The 18,567-nt window shown below is 42.9% G+C and overlaps 1 protein-coding gene across 1 annotated transcript in view; it reads left to right on the forward strand.

The window, feature by feature from the left end:
- TBC1D14 (TBC1 domain family member 14) overlaps window positions 1–18,567 on the forward strand; it is a 66,720-nt gene that overhangs the window by 1,525 nt on the left and 46,628 nt on the right. Inside the window, exon 2 of the mRNA XM_035547198.2 lies at window positions 3,912–4,647. Coding sequence (XP_035403091.1) covers window positions 3,912–4,647 — 736 coding nt within the window. The remainder of the gene's footprint in view (window positions 1–3,911; window positions 4,648–18,567) is intronic.

Genomic DNA, 18,567 nt, shown 5'->3' on the forward strand with positions numbered 1-18,567 from the left:
CCCTAAAGATTAAAAAAAAAAAAAAAAAAAGCTGGCAGAAATATATGTTGAGGAGACAAGGTGATAAAAATGATGTTAACCCTTTGACAGCTGATCACTATATGCAAACCATTCTTCTCCTTCCTGCGAGGCAAGAAGATACAAAGGCAGTTTCTTGGGCTGTTATCATACCGTACTTTCTAAACAAGTTCTTTGTCTAAGTCACATTACAAGTTCCTGCAAGTTTAAAAGAATGCGACTTGAGTTGGCTTCTTTCTGAGCTTTGTTTTATTCTAACAGTTTGATGGCGTTAACATTTTTATTAAGAATTTACAGTAAAACGGGTAAAAACCCTATTTTATGGTACGTGTTTTAGAAGTTAAAATCAATTGTGACATCTTTCCTTAGCATGGCTGAGTGACGTGGAAAGTCAAAATCTGTTGTAGAGCTCTGGTGTTGTCAGAACATGCCTTCTTACGTGCCGTGATCAGAATCTCAGTAATGTAGGGCCGTATGGACAGCCATACGGGGTCAGACCAAAACCCCACCTACCAGACAGAAAAAGTTACCTGCGGGAGAGCCAGTAAGCAGGGCTAATGGTTATTGGTGTTTTCCTGAGGCCCTGACACTTGCAGTTCAAGGATTTCCTGAGCTTCTTTGCGTGTAGGAATCTTTAGTGATTTTTTTTTTTCCTTTTGTGAACTTGCATGTAAACTTCTAGGATCAGACTGTGTGCTATGGCAAGGAGTTGTGCGGCTCACATACCCATTGCATGAATCCTAATCTTAATTTTGGGCCTGGCTACAACTCTGGCTTTATTTGGTGCCCATAGCTCTTAGGCTGGAAAAGTTAATATGTAAATGACCCCTACCTACCTTGTCCTTGCGACTTGTGTCCTCTCTTGTGTTCTTTTGTCTCCTTTTCTCTCGTTATCTGCCATTTGGTAGGCTAACACTGATGAGATCATGGCTCCCATAAGATACAGGATGTTAAGGAAGACTTCACATATATCAATTTTATGTAGATATATTACCATCTGAATAAGTCATGGGGATTGTGGCTGTTGTGCAGATGAAATTGCTTATTCTTTTTCAGTAGTTTATTATACTAATAATACTTCATTACCATGTTTATCATGGTAATAATGTTATAACAATGTGACAGTACTAGATGATTCATGGAAAGAAGTTAGTACTAGAGCACACAACACATCGAATGTTTGGCATCAATTGTCAGTTTTCGCACTTGCCAGCGAAGCAGCTAAAATAAGGAATATAAATACTACTACATCCTTAAAAGCGATCCTACAACAGCCTAATGCAAAATGAATCAGGGAGTTCTCATGTATGTTTCTGACAGCTGATCGCATCTCCAGTTTTCGCTCAAAGCCCTTGATGAGTACTTCAAAGCTTCTCACAGTTTCGCTGAACAGTGTAAAATCTTTGTAGCTTGTTATTGCATAATTTGCTCCAGCGAGCTATGGCTGTTATGTACTTCTGCATTTGCTGTTTGCCTGTTTAAAGAATCTCTTCCTGTTAAATTTCCTCCTTAAAAAATTATCAAGCCAAGTCAAAACAGCTTCAGCACCCTGCATGGAAATTTATTTTCACTTCACTGTGAACTCTCGTTTCCAGAGTTGTTCTGCCTCTTGAGCTGCTGTATGTCCCAGCTCTTGCCAAGGCTGCTTGAATGCTTATGGTTTGTAAGCTTAGTCAAGAAGAGCCGTGCAAATAAACTGAGGACTGGCACCAGCTTATGAAAGTTACTGAGCAGAAGTGAAGGCAGTCGGTGAAGGAATTCATTACGGGAACGTGTTTGTGCCATTTACCCAAACATCGTCAGTGTTGTTCCTGGCTCACTGAGTTTCTCAACTTTATTTTCTGGGTGCGTTAATAAGTGTGAGTTGGGGTAAAGCAAACATCTGCACCCGTGCTTGTCAAATTCCGTCTGTGTGTGCAGAAGTGCCGGGGCTGGGTGAGCTCTTGATTTAAAGAGCCATGTGGTGTCTGTGAAGGGATGGGTGAGCACAGGGAAGAGAAAACAGCCAAATGAACTTGAGAAAAATAAGTGAACCCAAGCAAGAAGGTGTAAGAGCAGAAGATTCAAGTGTATGCAACAGTAATTGTATCTAATGCTGCAATTTATGTCATATTTGTACACTTTGAATGTCATAATTAACTTCAAGAGCGAGAACAGTTTTCCTCTATTCGGGAATCGTTATACAAGGTTTTTGTTTGCTGACCCTTGCAATTTTAATGTACTGACCGGAGGGGTTGATAATGTGTGCAGTTTGTATGCTAGCTAGCTGAAGACATGACTTCTTAAAATTGCAGAGGATGTAAACTTTTCAAACCATGGAAATGTGAAAAAAGAAAAGTTGCTATAGCAACTGTATAAGAAAAGTGTACATCTTCGCAAGCTTTTTAGTCAAAACAGTGAGTTTGAAACCTTGCTTATCCAAAGGCTTAGACATTTGCTGCAGCAATTGATTTTCATGGGTAGTACATAGTTGGCTGTTAGAAAGTTCTGGAAATGTCCAAAAGGTGGGATAACCAGAGGGGTTTTTACTTGACTTTTTCTTAAACTTGGGAGCGAATGGAGTGACGGATCGTGTAGTTTCTGGAGTTCGGTTAAGGAGTGGGTATAACCTATGAATTAGGTTTGGATTCATAAGCTTTTAGTCGCTTGAAAAGTTCAGGGGAAAATCTTTACAATTTATAGAAATGGAATATGTTTGAGAAGTGTTTCTGCTCACTGCCTGCCTGCAGCACAACTCCAGGGCGCATCGATGGGCTCAGGTCTAAGGCCATACGATGGCTCAGACCCTGGCGTTTGGCAGGGCTGAAGGGCTGTGAGCCAAAGGTTTGGACCTGCTCGGAGGAAGCAGTTTTCCTGAATGAGTTATTTGTTGAATGGGGGGAACCTCCTAGAGGACAACTGGCACCTTCAATTAAGTGCTGTGCTTCAGAGAGAACAGAGACCTGCAGCAGGAGGCCCGGCTTCAGGAGCTGGAGAAAAATCTGCTTAGAAAGAGCCATTTGCAAGATGGGAGGAGTGTTCTTCGCGCTTAGCACAGAAAGTGTTTCAGAGGGAAGAAACTGAAGCAATATGTGCACGTTTCTTCTGCCAGCTGATGTGATTACCTTGCAAGCTTCGGCAGAGCTGGACATAATTTAAGTATTTGTACAGAACCACGTATGTAATGCCATGGTAGCAATCACGTCGTGTGTTAGAGGGTCAGTGGTGGTGCAAATAAGAAGTAGAGGGGTCCCTGGGTGCAGTAAATATAATCGATGTGCAAGTGTCGGTTTCACTGTACGTGCACTGATGAAGTGCATCACGTGCGTTGTCAAAACGTTGTCTGTATGAATAACTTCGCAGCTGTTCAGGTTCTGCATCTCTTGCTTAGTGCAGAGCTCGTCTGGTATGCGTTCTGTTTGAGTGACAAATTTATTGTAAGATTTATGGTTTCCAGAAGAAAGCTAAGAAATTCTATTTAAACGCACACTTTGTAATTTTGGTTTAAGTTGTAATGTGTGTGGAAACAATGTTTATAGGTCCTATACATCAGTAAATATGCATTTATGACTATATAAAAACCAATCTCCGATTTCTGTATTAATATTGACGTGGGACATTCAAGTACTGCAATTTTTGTAGCGTGTAATTTCACTCTCAGGAGATGGATGTGGAGCGATCACTGGCACACAAAGTATTGAAGAAAAGCTTTTCATGCTTGACATTTTCTAGAAGCCTAAATTAAGTTGCCATTGTCCTGCTTGTTGAAGCAGGGGGAAGGGACGTTAATTATCTGCAGGAGAAGATGAATAACTTTTAATTACAGAGCCTAATCTATGACAGGACTGAGTGTAATTAAAAAACAATATCTCCCTGCAAACTCATAATCTTGTCTTTTCTTCCTTTTTAACCAGTTACCACTTGGCCCAAGACAACTGACGTAAACTTATCCAGCTCCTTAAATGGTTTGAGCTTGATGGGAATTCTGGACGCGAGAGTTGGCAGCGGTATCCAGGGTCTTCAAAACTTGAATTCAAGGGCCCCAAGATCTCTCTCGTTGCCTGAGTACGGACCTGGTCAGCCCTCCAGTGCTTTAGAAGATTGTCATAGCCTTAAATCCGTGGATTCTGGTATTCCAACTCTGGAAATAGGAAATCCAGAGCCTGTGCACTGCAGTGTGTTAAATGGGAAGAGAAAGCAGTCAGAACCTGAGATTGTGCCTGACAGAGCTTTCCAGAGCGCGTGCACGCTGCCGTCTTACGTGCCTCCACCTTCTCTGACGTCTGAACACGATCACGCTGTGCGAAAATCATCGACTTTTCCAAGAACTGGGTATGACACCGTCAAACTTTATAGCCCAACTTCAAAAACTCTGAATCGAAGCGATGATATCTCTGTCTGTAGTGTTTCCAGTCTTAGCACAGAACTGTCAACGACTTTATCTGTTAGCAACGAAGACATTTTGGACTTCGTGGTCACAAGCAGTTCAAGTGCGATTGTGACTCTTGAGACTGACGAAGCGCACTTCTCGGATGTTACCCTGAATTCCACTAAAGAGACCAACGATCAGAGTCAGCAGGAGTGCTGCCAAGAGACAGACGTGGACAGCAAGCGAAAAATACTGGGACCTTTCACTAACTTCTTTGCCAGGTAATGTTTCTGTAAAATACATTGGTCTTAACAGTGAGAGTAAATGAGACCGTAGGAGAAATGTCTGTTATGTTTTACTCTGAAAGAGAAAATAGCTTGCTATTTTAGTGTAAAATGGCATTATGAACATAATCGGTCTGCTCTGAATAAGTGGGCCAATATTGCCTACTAAGGGTTTGAATCCTGCTCTGTATTGTCTTTAGGTTATATGGAGGCATTTTAAATCTTCGTAAAAGATTCTTTCTGTCTTACAGAAAAAGGGTTTTCTTCCAGGCTTCTCCAGCGATGCCCTCAGTGTTTTGGCCAAGATCCTTAACCTCATGTTCCATAAATAGATAAATATAGGTAGGATACATACCTGTATGGAAGAGCTTTGACATCAGAGGATTGATAGGTGGTCTAGTCGTGATGGAGCGTTTTACTGATGAATGCAAGAAGTTTAAAACACGAATGCTTGTCAAACATCCTGACTGCTATGATTCTTCCAAACCTCAATGGCAGTTTTGTTAATACCCTGTTTCCTTCGGTTTGGTGTGGCGTGGGAACACCTGATGGGGAATTTTGGCACTCAGTTGTTGAAATAAGATCATTTACTGCTCAAAGCAGGTACATGACATCTTCTAAACGTGGATTTAGTATGATGACGTGTGTTAAATGCAGATGCTCCTTAGGTAAGTCAAAATGGTGATTGAGGAAAAGGACCGTTCTGCTTTTTTTTTCTGTTTAAGTTCTTGTAAATGCCTCTTATATTTAGGATGTAATGTCTGCAGTATGTTATATTTCAGAGGAATGATTCCAGAAGTAAACTGAAGACATTAAGCAGTGTTGGCTGTACCTAACCTGTTTTGAACACATTTTCTTCAGTTAATCTCTTTTTACTCAAACTTGTTTTTTGCGTGAGACGAAGAGGCGATAAAATACTTACAGAATTGGCAAACGTCATTCTTTGAAAGGCTGCCTTAATTGCAAAGCTCAAGAGAAGCGGTTCCTTCAGATTCACTAAAACTGGCTGAGGCTGCACTGATTTTCATGCTTAGGTTCAAGTTACAGTAGAAAAGCCTGCAGCGAACTCCACTTATCAGTCCTGTTTGAGGTGTTAAAGCTTTTGCGGACCTCTGTCTGTGTGTTGCCATGGGACCAGACTCAATTCTGAAGCGAGAGGTTTCTTGGCACTTCAGAGTGTGAACTTTTGTTACCCGTTCTGGTAGCACAGCTGCTAACTCTAACAAATGCTGTCCTTCAGCCTGGAGGGAGCGCCGCGGAACGGCAACACTTAGGCCCTGCCTGAAGGAGGACATGTAACCGCTTCCCAACTTTTCCCATCCAAGAAAATAAAACCATCTGTCCAAATGCTGTTCTGCTGTGCTCTCCAGTGGTGCTACAGAAGCAGTGGTACTCACTAGACTGAGCTTTTTAACCTGAATGTTTTCAGGTGCATTGAATTTCAGAGAACAAAGGACATCCTTATTACCTTATAAATGGGGAGCTGGTCATCTTGGCCACCAGGTGATGTCAGCAGGAGAATATGAGGCTTAAGTTCGAACTAGGTTATCAGCTTTGAAGTTCCAGCTGCTCTCTTTGTAACCTGACCTTTAATATCCTTCCCTTTAACACCTGCTTTCTGCTCTGTTTTCAAAACAGGGCTGCTCGCTGTCTGTACTTGTACTCCACATACCTCGATGCTATGCATCCGTTCTCTTAGGTCGTGCAAACCGGTGGTGTTTCACAGGCGTTGAACAACCAGGGGACTCCTGAGTGTCCTCCTGCCCCACAGGGAATACTAAATACAGCTTATGTTGTCTACATCGTTAAGGACTGAAGCATGCTGTTGCTAGTTTTTCTGGTATTTGCAACCTGCCGTCCACGTGGCCGTCCTTGCACCCTCTAATGATCTTTGCAGTCCCAGCTCTGTGGAGTTCGTGTGGCTGCTGTTATGCTCCTCGCCTTCCTGAGCTGAACAGACGCTTGGGTAGATGAACTCGGCGGGCTTTCCTCCAAGCTGAGTGTCCCGGCTTTGTGTATGGTGTTGGGAGAGGAGGCAGCATTTGGAGCGGTATCTGGGACGAGCACTTTGCTGAGAAAGGAGCTGCTTGGAGTAGTTTGTAAATAAATAAATAAATAAAATAAAAAAAATAAAAATGCTGAGGTGACCGGTATAAACCAAGTCCCCGAGAGGAGCATGGTTTCAGCACCTGGCTTTGTGCTGAAAGGACAAGGTGAGCATTAAACATCTAAACCTTCCCTTTCAGAAACCAAGGATGAACTTATGGCAGGAGAAAGCCAAACTGTTTTGGCCTTGCTCAGTGCACACTCACATGCAGGGTGGACGAACAGGCACTGGGGGCTTGGATGCAGCCTTTCCACCTTCCAGCAGCCTGACCGTGGAGCCCAAGGGAGGTGTTCTTAGCCTTCTTCGGCAGGTTTGGCTCTCTGGAGGTTCTCCTGCACGATGGGATGCGGATTTGAACTGCTGTGGGCTGCGATGAGTCAGCTGAGGTTTTGCTCAAGTTGTTGACATTCGGTAAAAGGAGAAACCTCACTTCTTGAAACAGCAGCTGTGCTTGTGTTGAACCCTGTCTGTCAGCTGAGCATGTGTTGGGCCCTCCAAACTTGTCGAGACTGAAGTTGCGCTGGATATGTCAGTTAAGATTTGTTGCTGCCAGTAGACGTAATAGTGACAAAAAATTAGATGCTTCCAGTGCTTGGTCACATGTATTGAAGGAGCTTACGTATCACTGAAGGTTAAATCTTCCACAGGATCAAGAAAACGCGTAAGGGAGCATCTGCTTTGGGGTGTAACATTCTCTTTGCACTCTGTAGATTTATTTTTCCCTGGTAGAGTATGCGTGTGTATGCACATGCAATGCATATGAGGTGGTGTGCTCCCCATCAGCTGTGTAGCATTGGTCCTGTTAGGAAGCATCGGTGCTTGCTTGAGGCAGTGGTTGAAAACTAAGCTACAGTGGAGATGGAGGCCAGGAGAGCCCAGCTGGCTGCCCATCGATCCTGGCACCGCTGACGGCACTGGAAAAGGAGCGTGCCTGCCCTACCCGCTTAAGCACTGTGATGGAGAAAGTTTCCTGGACTTCTCCTGAGCCTCAGTGCTGTCTCTTCACCATTTTGGACTTTGACAGGTCTGGCGATTTCCTCGGGTTGTTACATGCCTCTTCGGGTGGGGCAGGAAGATGCAATGAAAGAGAGGCAGCGTTCCTGCTTGTCCACACACAGTCCTCCTGAAAGAGCCTACGGCATCCCAGGTACCAGCTGGGTGCGCTGGTAGCGGTTGTCATTAGGCTCCAGGTTAGTACGTGAGGAAGCATTACGGCTGCTTTCCAAAGCAATAATCCTGACTACTGGCAACGAAACCTGACATCTTGGTTGTTTTCAAGTCGTGTGTGCTTGGATCAGCCCTGTAAGGCCAGGGGTCCTTTGCATAAAGCATGAGTTTGAATTCATTTCCTTAATTTGAAGGTATGTAGGAACTTGGTTTGAGAAACGGCGTTAAGAAATAATTGGCTGGGGGACTGAGGAATCGGTCCCTTGTCTGTGCCTTTGCCCTGGTGACCCACGGGAGCGTAGGTTAATGAATTCCACCTTTGGACTTGGCTGCGGTACAGCACTGCTGAAACAGGCTTTTAAAAGGCTCGCTTTTAAAGCAGCTTTGAGTCAGGACCATTGTGATTTTACTGCACAAGTTCTGCTTTTCATTCCTCATTTTGGAGAGTGAGGATGAAGCTCTTTATAGCTACACGCGGAGGTTTTCTAGGACTCTGGTTAACTGATAAGCCATGCAGCTCCTTTTTAACGGAATGCAGGAATCCTAACTCTTGGCTTAGTCCGCTGCTGTGAATATTCTCTGTTATTCCTGGAACCTGGATCCTCTTTCTTTTCAGGCTGTTCCTAGAAGTTTTTGATCCAAACGTTCTAAGAAGCAGGATCTCAGGAAACTTTTTGCAGAGAACAGGGACTATACAAAAAGAGCTTTCAGGAATATTATGTTTTAGTATTTTCAAAGAATTTCTGTGTTTCTGAGAGAGAATTTCTGAAGCAGTATTGGCATTATATCCCATACACAGGAGCACAAACTTGTGGCCTTACTTGTAGTCTGCGAAGAAGAAGGGCTTAAGTTTCAAAACAGTAAGTACTGGTTTCAGCATTAAGTCTAAAATCTTGTGAATGTTATACATCTCATGTGCACACGTGTTTTGAGGTGACTAGTCACATAATGGGGAGCTCTAAACCTGAGGAACTGGGTCCATTAATACCATAGATAAGTCCCCTGTGTTAAGGAGTAGGACCCTTTCATAATGCCGTTTCTTGTTTTTTTTAATGAGAGCACCGCATATGGTACATCTCGAATTTCAATGTTAAAAGGAAGGTAGAGCAACAAGGACCATTAGAGATAGTGTTGGTTGCCCACTTTCATCTTTCCAAAAAAAAAAAAAAGTCACTGACCACAGAAGGTAAGAAAAAAAGTATGAAAATGATTATGATTGAGTAATCTGAACTTTTAAACGTTATATGTGGTGTTGTCTCCTCTTCTGGACATGTTTTGTGTTCAGTGAAGACTGTTAGACTGCAGGTTGTTCAGGAGGAGACCATCTGAGAAGCAGGACTGAAGCGTGTAGGAGGAGGAGCAGAAGGAGCTGGTGGGGAAGGATGTGTACATGCAGCTTTTAAATACAAATGCACAGAAAATCGCTGAGCTGCAGGTAGAGCCGCCCAGAAGTTGCAAGGAGGAACTGCAGAAACCTGGCTCAGGGTGGAGAGAGCCTGCGCGGGCAGGCGGCACCGTGCTGCAGGCTGGGGCTTGCCGGTGCTGAGATCTGCCTGGCCTCGGGGGCTTGCCCTTCTGCTGGAGGCAGCAGAGGACTTTGGTGGCAGTTTTGTCCCTCTCCGCTGCTTTCTCTGGGTGCCTTCTGAGCTAACTGGTGTCAGTGATGGGGATCTGAAAAGGCTGCGAGGGGATTGTCGGGAGAGAAGGCAGCAAAGTGCCAGGTACTACAGCCTTCGCTGTTGGTGTTGGGCGCCCCTTACTTGGAAGCTGCTTTGTCTGCATGACACAAAATACTAGGGGTCCCCCCCTAGCCTGTATTTACTGTCGTATCTCTGTAGAACAAACAAGTTACAGAATTGTCCTGAAATAAACACTCTTAAAGTGAATCTTTTGTAGGTGCAAAGTTGGAGTTCTACAGTGATAACTTTTCCTTTTGATAAAGAAGGCTGAAATCTGTTGAAAATTGTGTGGTACAGTTTTCAGAACTCCTGTCCTCTAATGCACTGCGTGCAGGTAGGAACTTTGTCGTGTGGCCTGTTTTCCACGAGGCGTTGAACTTAAACTGTCCACGTTAATTTTAATCCTTTTTTTTTTTTTCCTCTTTATGCATGCAGTAACACAACTTCCATTTAGACTTACTGTTCTATTACTCCTCCTTTAAATTCTGCATTAAACCTGACCTGAGGGGCTGTTCTTCAGAATAAATGCAAGTTGCTTTTGGAGATAACATCTTATTTGTTTGCACTCCTGTTTGTGAGAAAGTGTTTTCAGATACTCAGCAGCAAAACTAAGAGGCTTGCTGATGCCCTTTGTTCATTATGGAAGTTAGATGAAAATCTGCACAGCGGCACTTTGGCGGATTGTTGTTCTTACTTCCCAGTAATGGCACAATAAGCGAGGACTTAATGCGATCCAGTTATTATTTAAGATAAAGTCAAATATTCATATTTCTTTTTTAGTGGCTGGTGGGAAGAATTACAAAAATCTCACACGAGCTAGCAATTTGTAGCATGTGAGTTTCATGTCACTTGTAGCATTCAGCTCTAATGTTTTTTTACTCCTTGTCCTTATCCTCTGTGTAAGGCTGCCTTTCTGAACGCTTCCAGTTGTGCAGTTCTACGTGTTTCTTTTTGAACAGAAAGAGTGAGAATTAGGTTCATTTGATAGACGTACACGAGACTCGAGGAACAAATTCAGGTGGATGGAAGAAGCCTGCTTTCGTTTTGATTCTTTGTCTATGGGAATGGTTTGTGAATTAGTGACTTGGATGGACTTTGTATCTTCAAGCTGCTCTGCATGAACTTTCCTCGTGTTTCCCTGTGTTAAAGGAGCTGTAAGGACTGGAAGTGACCGAGCTTCGGGGAAGAAGGAGACTCTCAGCACAGTCACTGCCATGTGACACTCCCAGCTATCTAATCAAAATAACATTTAATGTTCAGCTGACTTTTGTTTCCTCACTTATCGGTAATGTCAACTGTTGTAAGTTACCACAAATTTAGAAATCATTAAAGAAAAAACAAACACAACATTACTCTGAATTTAAAGAGTACTTAATTTGGGGACAACGTTGCAAGGGAATGTTATGTGTATGCTTAGAGATTCTGAAAAATGCGGTAAGTGAGGTGAAATTAGATGGAATAGGTGGCTACTGAGAACTTACCTTTCAAAATAGTTAAGGGGGGATAACTGAATAACTAGTTTTTGAATACTATTTCCCTTCCATTACCAGTGCTACGTATTCTGTGGGAAATTTGGAGTCGGCATTTGCTTTTAACTATCTCAAGGCTAAACAAGAAATGGTCTTTTAACAAAATTCTATGGATGGATGGAGGGGTTTTTTTGACAGAAATAGTATATGGACACTGTGGGCTTTCTGGAGCAGGGATAGGTGGTGTTAATGCATTGCTCTGGGTAGTCTGAGTTCTGTTAAATACTGAGTTTGCTGACATGGCAAACCAAGAAAAAAAATGTGAATTTTTATTTGTGAACTGTTGGTCTCAGTTCAGGCATTATTACATTGATGCTTTAAGGAGGTATCCGTACTAAGCATCTTTACGTAGTTATTAAGGAAAGTACCTCAAAAGTTTTCAAGCCATGCTGTAAGAACAATATCTAAAAAATACAGTAGATAAATCGTAATTCACACCTTGTCCTGACAGCTGACAGGATAAATGCAAGACCTGGGTACTAACCAGGAGGTAAGACAGTGTATTTACGTGGCGCTCAGACTTCCCTTCCTGAGCTGTGGCATTTCCAAAACAGAATCACAGAGCAGTTTAGGTCCAAAGGGACTTCTGGAGCCCCCTGGTGTAACCTCCTGCTCGGCGCAGGGCTGACTTCTGCAGCAGCTCGTGGTGCTCAGAGCCTTGTCCTGCAGCTGTGAGTAGTTTTGACCCTAGCGTTACCACAGCCTGTTGGAATATGTGGGCCAGGATTTAGCCACTACCACTGTGCTTTTCCTTTTCTTTCATCCAGATGGAGTTTACCTTGCAGCGACTTGCTATGTTGCCCATGGGCATCTCAAAGAATGGTCATCCAGGCTGAACAAACCACCTCTCAGCATCCCTCTTTGTGTCTTGTAGGCTTCAGCACTCAGCAATGAAGGGGGTCATCCACTGGACTTTCTCCAGATATTGATCTGTGTTTTAGTCCAGGGCCCCCAAACTGGATGCGGATATTCTCATGGATAACAAGCAGAGCTTTTAATCATTTTTCCTCTTCATCTGCTAACAGAACCCAGTCTGCATTCAGTCTTTGCTGCTGAGAGGTCTTACTGCTGACTCAGGTTCACCTTCTTGCTTAGGGTGGCATTTCACGTATTCATTCAGGTTTTGATTTGTGTGGTAATAGTACTTTAGATCAATGATGCAATCTGCTTTCAGTCTCTGGGAATAGAAGTTTGGGTTATTCTGGTAACATTGGAATACCTGGGAATTTTGCCAACTAGAAAAGAACCATTATGTGTAGTTGATTGAATTGAATAGTTTGAACTTGGACCCAAATGTTGCTTCTGTATGGGAGTCCCAACTTGCAGAAGCTCCTGTTTCTGAGAAGTCCCCAGAATTTGCCTGGTAAATTAGCACTGCACATCATCCACGTGCAAAATAGTTCTTGGTTTGCTACAGCCGGTCTTTACTGCTAAACATTCAGGATTAGCCTCACTTACCTTTTCTCAGCTTCGATACTTGAGTACACTCAGCTCTGCCTTGTGTTCTTCTGAACTGAGGGGTACCCTCTAAGAGAAGAAGGTAAACATAGGACATTGTAGTCCTCTTGATAAATAGTTTAAACCCTGCTTTTCTTTTCTGGAGATCTAATGAGAGATTTCCAAATTACCCTGTTTCAAGCTTTCGGCTCTCTTGTAGTGCCAACTTGAATTGTATTACTGTCGCCCTCAATTTTTTTTTCAGACCTGCAGGTATCTGTTGCCTTGTGAAAGGTCAGGTGTCGTTATTCTTGGTTCTTACTGAACAGACCAAGTGTACTGGAGGGTTGGTGGTTGGAAAACTTCATTTATAAAATTTGATAGGGATTTATAAAACATTTGTCAGGGAGGCCAACTTCTAGACTGCCTGGCTCTACTTCTGTTGGATTGTTTTGCTATCTGTGAGGTACATTTCTTCAAACACGGCTTTTGCATGTGATTTTGGAATCTTACTCAAAGCCTGACTTCTAACTTGTCAGAGATTCTTTACTGTAGCCAAAAACTTGGATATTTTGGGATGATGCTTTGTTTTTTGAAAAGTTCAGGTTTGCAAAACCTATTGTGACGGAATGGCAGTCTGTGGTTGGGAAGGTTGAATGTGAGAGCCAACAGCAACTGCCTCGAGTGAAGTATTCCCAGAAACCAGTGTTACCTGGTCATGGGTACCAGCTGCTGACTTTCGTGCTCCTAAGAATGTAGATTTAGGGCCCCTTAGGGCCTTTTGAGTAGTTTTTTTTATAAGATCTTTTTCTTCTGTCCTTCAGTTCCCTAGCCATCATGAGCTGTGTGTATGAGTCTTGTTCCTCTGCTGATCAGGTAACCAAAATTGTTGTGATTACTATGTGTTGCTGATTTTTCAGAGTAGTTTTTTATTTTTTATTCCTCTGGAACTTATTGAAGTGGCTAGAATGCAAGCTGCTAGAGGTGAGAATCTTTTTTTCCCCAATTAATTGAGGGTGAATTATGTAGGATATAATTAGCACAGAATACAAAAGGTTACTGAAAGATGAGAAGAAAACAAATATTAAACCTATTGCCTAAATTCCGTAATGGTGTGAGAGTGTTTCCCAAACACTGTTAATTGAATTTGTGCCATGCCTGGAAAGATGGCTGGGCATTTTTCCTCAGTCTGCAACAAACATTTAATAAAATTTCTCTTAATATATATTTTTGTTTCATAGGTGCTGTGCATTGCTTAAAATGCTCTGTTTCAATGTAGGTTTCTGGATGCCTTGTGGAATAACATCTTTGGAGACATCTCTTTTTACACTGTGCTTATGTGCTCAACATGTGGGTTTACCTAGCTCTCGTGACCGGTATCTTCTTATTGTCCAGCTCTTTAGAGAGCCCGTTATGCACTCCGGTTTGACTGCCTTTGCATAGACCGAGGGGCTCAAGACCTCAGTGCTCATTCCACATTTAGTTTGGAGTTATCAGGAAATTTCAGGATCTTCCTCCAAAATAAACTGAAGGAACGCTGGTTTGCCTCTGTTTCTTTCCTGCCTTTTAAGAACACGTGCAAGTCCGATACTCGTTTGAAATTGTCTTTGAAGATAACTTTGTCCTACAAAGTCTGAACCTTCTGAACTTTCTTGACTGCTCTTATCTTTCATCTGCTCTCCTCGAGAGGCTGGTAAGTTCTTCCAGTTGTTCATTCACATAACTATTCTAATTGTCTTGTCTTCTGAAAATAACCTTAATTGGAAGACTAATTGACGTCTGAATGTGAGCATGCTTTGTGAGAGCAGGAAACGTATGCTTTTTTAACACTCATAACAAGAAGTTACTTGCTTTTACAAATCATTTTGGGTAAAAGCTGGTAACAAGTAGCATCGGTGTGTGTGTGGGTTGGGTCAGTGTCTGCCTCTAGGTGATTCTCAGGCTTGTTTCTTCACAGCATCAGTCCTTTTAAGAGTAAGCAACCCATTAAAACACGAGTATACTTGCAAATATAATCACTATGCTAGGTCAGTGTTGAAGAAGTCTGCCACAGAGCAGCACACACCATCTTCCTTTTCTTTTACTTCTAACTATTGTTCTGTGCTGTGTGCCAGTGCCTCACCTAGTGTGGTCTTTAGAAGTTTGTCTGAGTAGCCATGTGAAAATATCACCTAATGAAACAGTTAAAAGTCATCAATGCCAGGTTTCCTGGAGACCCCAAATACTCTAATGAGGAAACTGCTAAGCCCTAAGCTCCTCTACCATTTTATTTCAGGCAACTGGTATGTCTTGCAGTTCTGGGGAAAACATCTGCGTGTGTTCTGGGCAGGTGGCAGTGGGTGTCTGTGTGCCCACCTTGCTGGCTGCTCTCTGCTTGCTGCCCTGTGGGAGCCCAGCCTTTTTTCTGTTGTTCCAGTGATCAGGGGATCACAAAGGTTGGAAAAGGCCTCCAAGATCATCTGGTCCAACCATCCCCCTCCCACCAGTATCACCCACTGAACCATGTCCCTAAGCACCATGTCCATCAGTTCCTTGACTCCAGCAGCACTGAACCTCAGAGGTATTTCAGAGGGCCCAGTGCAGTTTGCCTGGCTAGAGAGGACTTCACGGAGGAGGTTTACATCAGAGTCTAAGATCTGGGCCAGATTGGCAGCAGAAACCATGACAGCGCTGTCTGTGCTCCTCTTGGTGGATAGGTTTGTATACTAAACTTGGGGAGAGGTGGGGAGGGATGAATTTTGGGGAGTCAACTTGGTTTAAGTCACGAACCTTGGGTGGGTTAAGCCACAGCTGAAGTGGAGAAAATGGAATTCCTGAAAGCTTGTGGGACAGCGCTACAAACTCTTCCTGCAGCAGTAGCTGCTGGCAGTTGTGTGCAGACCTCCTGTCTTTTTAGAAAGAATTGGACAGAAATGGATAAACTTTCTGCTTTGGTAGTGATATTTAGGAACAAACTTTAAAAAGCCTTAATAGGCGCTGCGTGAATAAGTTCATCTGGGCCATTTGTTGGTGCCCCATCCCTGGAGGTGTTCAAGGCCAGGCGGGATGGGACTTTGGGCAGCCTGGTCTGGTGGGAGGTGTCCCTGCCATGGCAGGGGGCTGGAACTGGGTGGGCTTTAAGGTCCCTTCCAACCCAAACCACTGTGTGGTTGATGCGGTTCTAGCGTTTCTAATTTTTTTGATTGAGGCTTCAGTGTGACCATGGCAGCAAAGGGGGCAACAAAAATGCTGGCACTGTGTGAATGTGTAGTGTATCTGAATGGCAGCCATTACGTAACTTTATCTCAGCAGTGCTTATAGAACCCGTGTGAAGTGGTTCTCAGGTTTTACTCGAAAGTAAGGTTTTTCGGACACGGCTGAATGTAGCTGTTAGTATTACCTTCCACCCTTCCCCACGAAAGAAGCAGCTGGGCAGGTCAGTCAGTATACAGCAGTGGTGCAGGATGGTCGTGGGGAAGAATCCTCCGTCTGTCTCTCTTGTATCGCAGGACGCCCCTTGTATGTATGTAAACATTTACTTGGAAGTTAGCATTAAAATGTCTCCTGTCATCTCACCACAGCTCAATTAAAACAAGGTTAAACACTTATTTGGTGCCAAATTGTGTTTTTAAGGGAATGGTGCAAAAGTAATTTTGTATGTGAAATGTGACCTGTGCTTGGCTTTCTTAAAATAAGCAGCTGCAGACACCTAGTGTAAAATAGTTCACACGTTGAGTGGGAATGCAAATGAAACCCATGGCTCCACAGTAATGATGCAGCAGACGTGATGCATCATGTCAGATATTCCTGTTAATATCCCAGCTGTAAATCAGGATGGGGTGCTCGAGTGGTTGTGAAGAAGACAGTGAGACTGAGATAATCATCAACATGAGATCTTCTTTCCAGGCATGTCAACCCTTTTTACAGTTAAGATCTCTAATTAATTTGTGTCTTAGAACAATTTTAATTAATTTTTGAGATCTTTTACACTAGGATTTGTGATTTTTTTCTTCCCTTGGAGTGAAAATGGGGTTTCTATTTTTACTAATAAGGAATTTTTGTGACGTTGTAGATCTGCATTTTCCATTAGCTGGAATCTCATTGAACATGTCACCTTTAGAGCTGAAGTTTTTGGTGAGTTATATTTGTTCAGGAGTGAGGCTGCTCAGGACTTTTAGGAGCTAAGCACAGGAGGAAAAGAAATCCTTTTTGAGTTACAGTAGCAGACAAAGGAGAGTTTTTGCTATGAATTATTTGTGTCGATATGTATGGCAAAAATCATCCCTTCCTTGCACTCAAGTGGTGGTTTTATCACGACCCTGTGGTGACGTTCTGATTTATTGCAAAGTTCTGCATACGTTGGACTACAGAACATTTTATAGTATTTCTTTTTTCTCTAAGTTTTCTAAAATGAGCTGCAAAGTGAGCAGCATCCCTTCTGCTCCTCTCACCCCAGTGTGACTGCCACGTGGTTTACCTTTGCCTTGTTCCCGTCTGGGACAGATCAGGATTTACCAACGCTGGCTGTCCTCAGTCAAAAGAAGAACAGGTTGTAGGTTACAGTTCTACATCTGATTGTGCCAGTTTGCTGCTCCTGATAACGCTCTGTCTTTTGGAAGTATGGGTGCTGCTTGGAGCTTGTGAAGGTTGCGTGAAGAGCCTGGACACCAGCAAAACATCAGGACTTAGGTGTAGACAGAGAGCAGGGAAAAGACAAAAAGGCAGAGTAAAGAGTAAGTTGCTCTGTTCAGAGTGGGGAATGTGTGTTGACCATGCATGGTCCTTTCATTTCAATTTTTTTTTAAATTTAAAAAAAAAAAAAAGTGGAAATCGCTGGTGGTGTAAAGAGAGGAAGAGATGCCTAGTGCCCTGGAAATCATGCAGACAGAGGGAACAGTGGGCTGAGCAAGTATCATGCTATCTGCTAGATGAGCAGTAGAAGAGATTACTTAGTAAGATGCTCCCTCTAAAGGGAAGAGAGATTGTATTAATGAATTGGTTCAAAGCAAGGACGTGAGATCAGCTCAGTCTTAGAGCAGCGCTTCCAGCTGAGGGTTATTATACTTTATCATCCCAATTCATCTTTATTTTGCTCTGAAGATAATGATGTATTGTAGCTTGCTGCCCTTCTTAAAATCCTTCAAAGGAGATGTGGAGGATTGTTGCTTGCATAGACACTTGCTAGAAACCTCTAGTGTGAGTAGATGGGGAAAGAAAATTGCCTGCTAGTCTTTTACTTGTCTTATTTTTCCAATTCTAATGAACTGTGCTGGAAGCCTTTTTCTTGCAAAAGGGCATTTAAATGTGCACAGAGCTGTCACACAGGTGTGGCTCTCACCTGTGTCCGATGCTGGAAGTTTGAGTTTCCTCTGCAGATGGTTTGTAGTCTTGAATTTAGTTTGTTTGCTTTGTAGTTAGTAACAACCTGAAGGAAAACCTTTTAGCAAGAACAACCAACCTGTCTTGTGTTGTCTATCATTTCTTGCCTGGAGTGGTTTTGGTGATGTTATTTGTCATGCTTTCCTTCGAAATCTTTTTAATTTCAGATATTTTTTAGAACTTGCTTGAAATCTCTGCATTTTAAGTTAACAAAGAAACAAAAAACACATGCGCAACCTCACATCTGTCTCTCCTTACACTTTTTTTGTGGCAGCTGTCTTAAATGATCCTGTAAGTTCATCACCTCAGGCTGTCATGTATATGAACTTGGGGTGGGGTGAAGAGAGAGCTTTCTTTGAAGCCGTTGTTATGCCGGTCTCTTTTTCCCAGTGCTAGCAGTTGCAGCAGTAGCAGTGTAGCTGAATTTTCTGATTAACGCTCTAATTAGCTTATAAATCTTTAAGTGGCATTAGAACTTGAACGATGAACTACTGGAGAGCTTCATAACTGCATTGTAGTTTTAGTTGTAGAGACAAAGCAAATCTTTGGTGTTGATCCAGTAATTTACCCCCAGAATTATGATTTCATGCTTTGGGGGGAAAAAAAAGGTGGGGGGGATGTCGGTAGGTTTGTGTTTCCC

The sequence above is a fragment of the Cygnus atratus genome, chromosome 4 (assembly GCF_013377495.2).
Source record: "Cygnus atratus isolate AKBS03 ecotype Queensland, Australia chromosome 4, CAtr_DNAZoo_HiC_assembly, whole genome shotgun sequence".
In the NCBI taxonomy this organism is placed as follows: domain Eukaryota; kingdom Metazoa; phylum Chordata; class Aves; order Anseriformes; family Anatidae; genus Cygnus; species Cygnus atratus.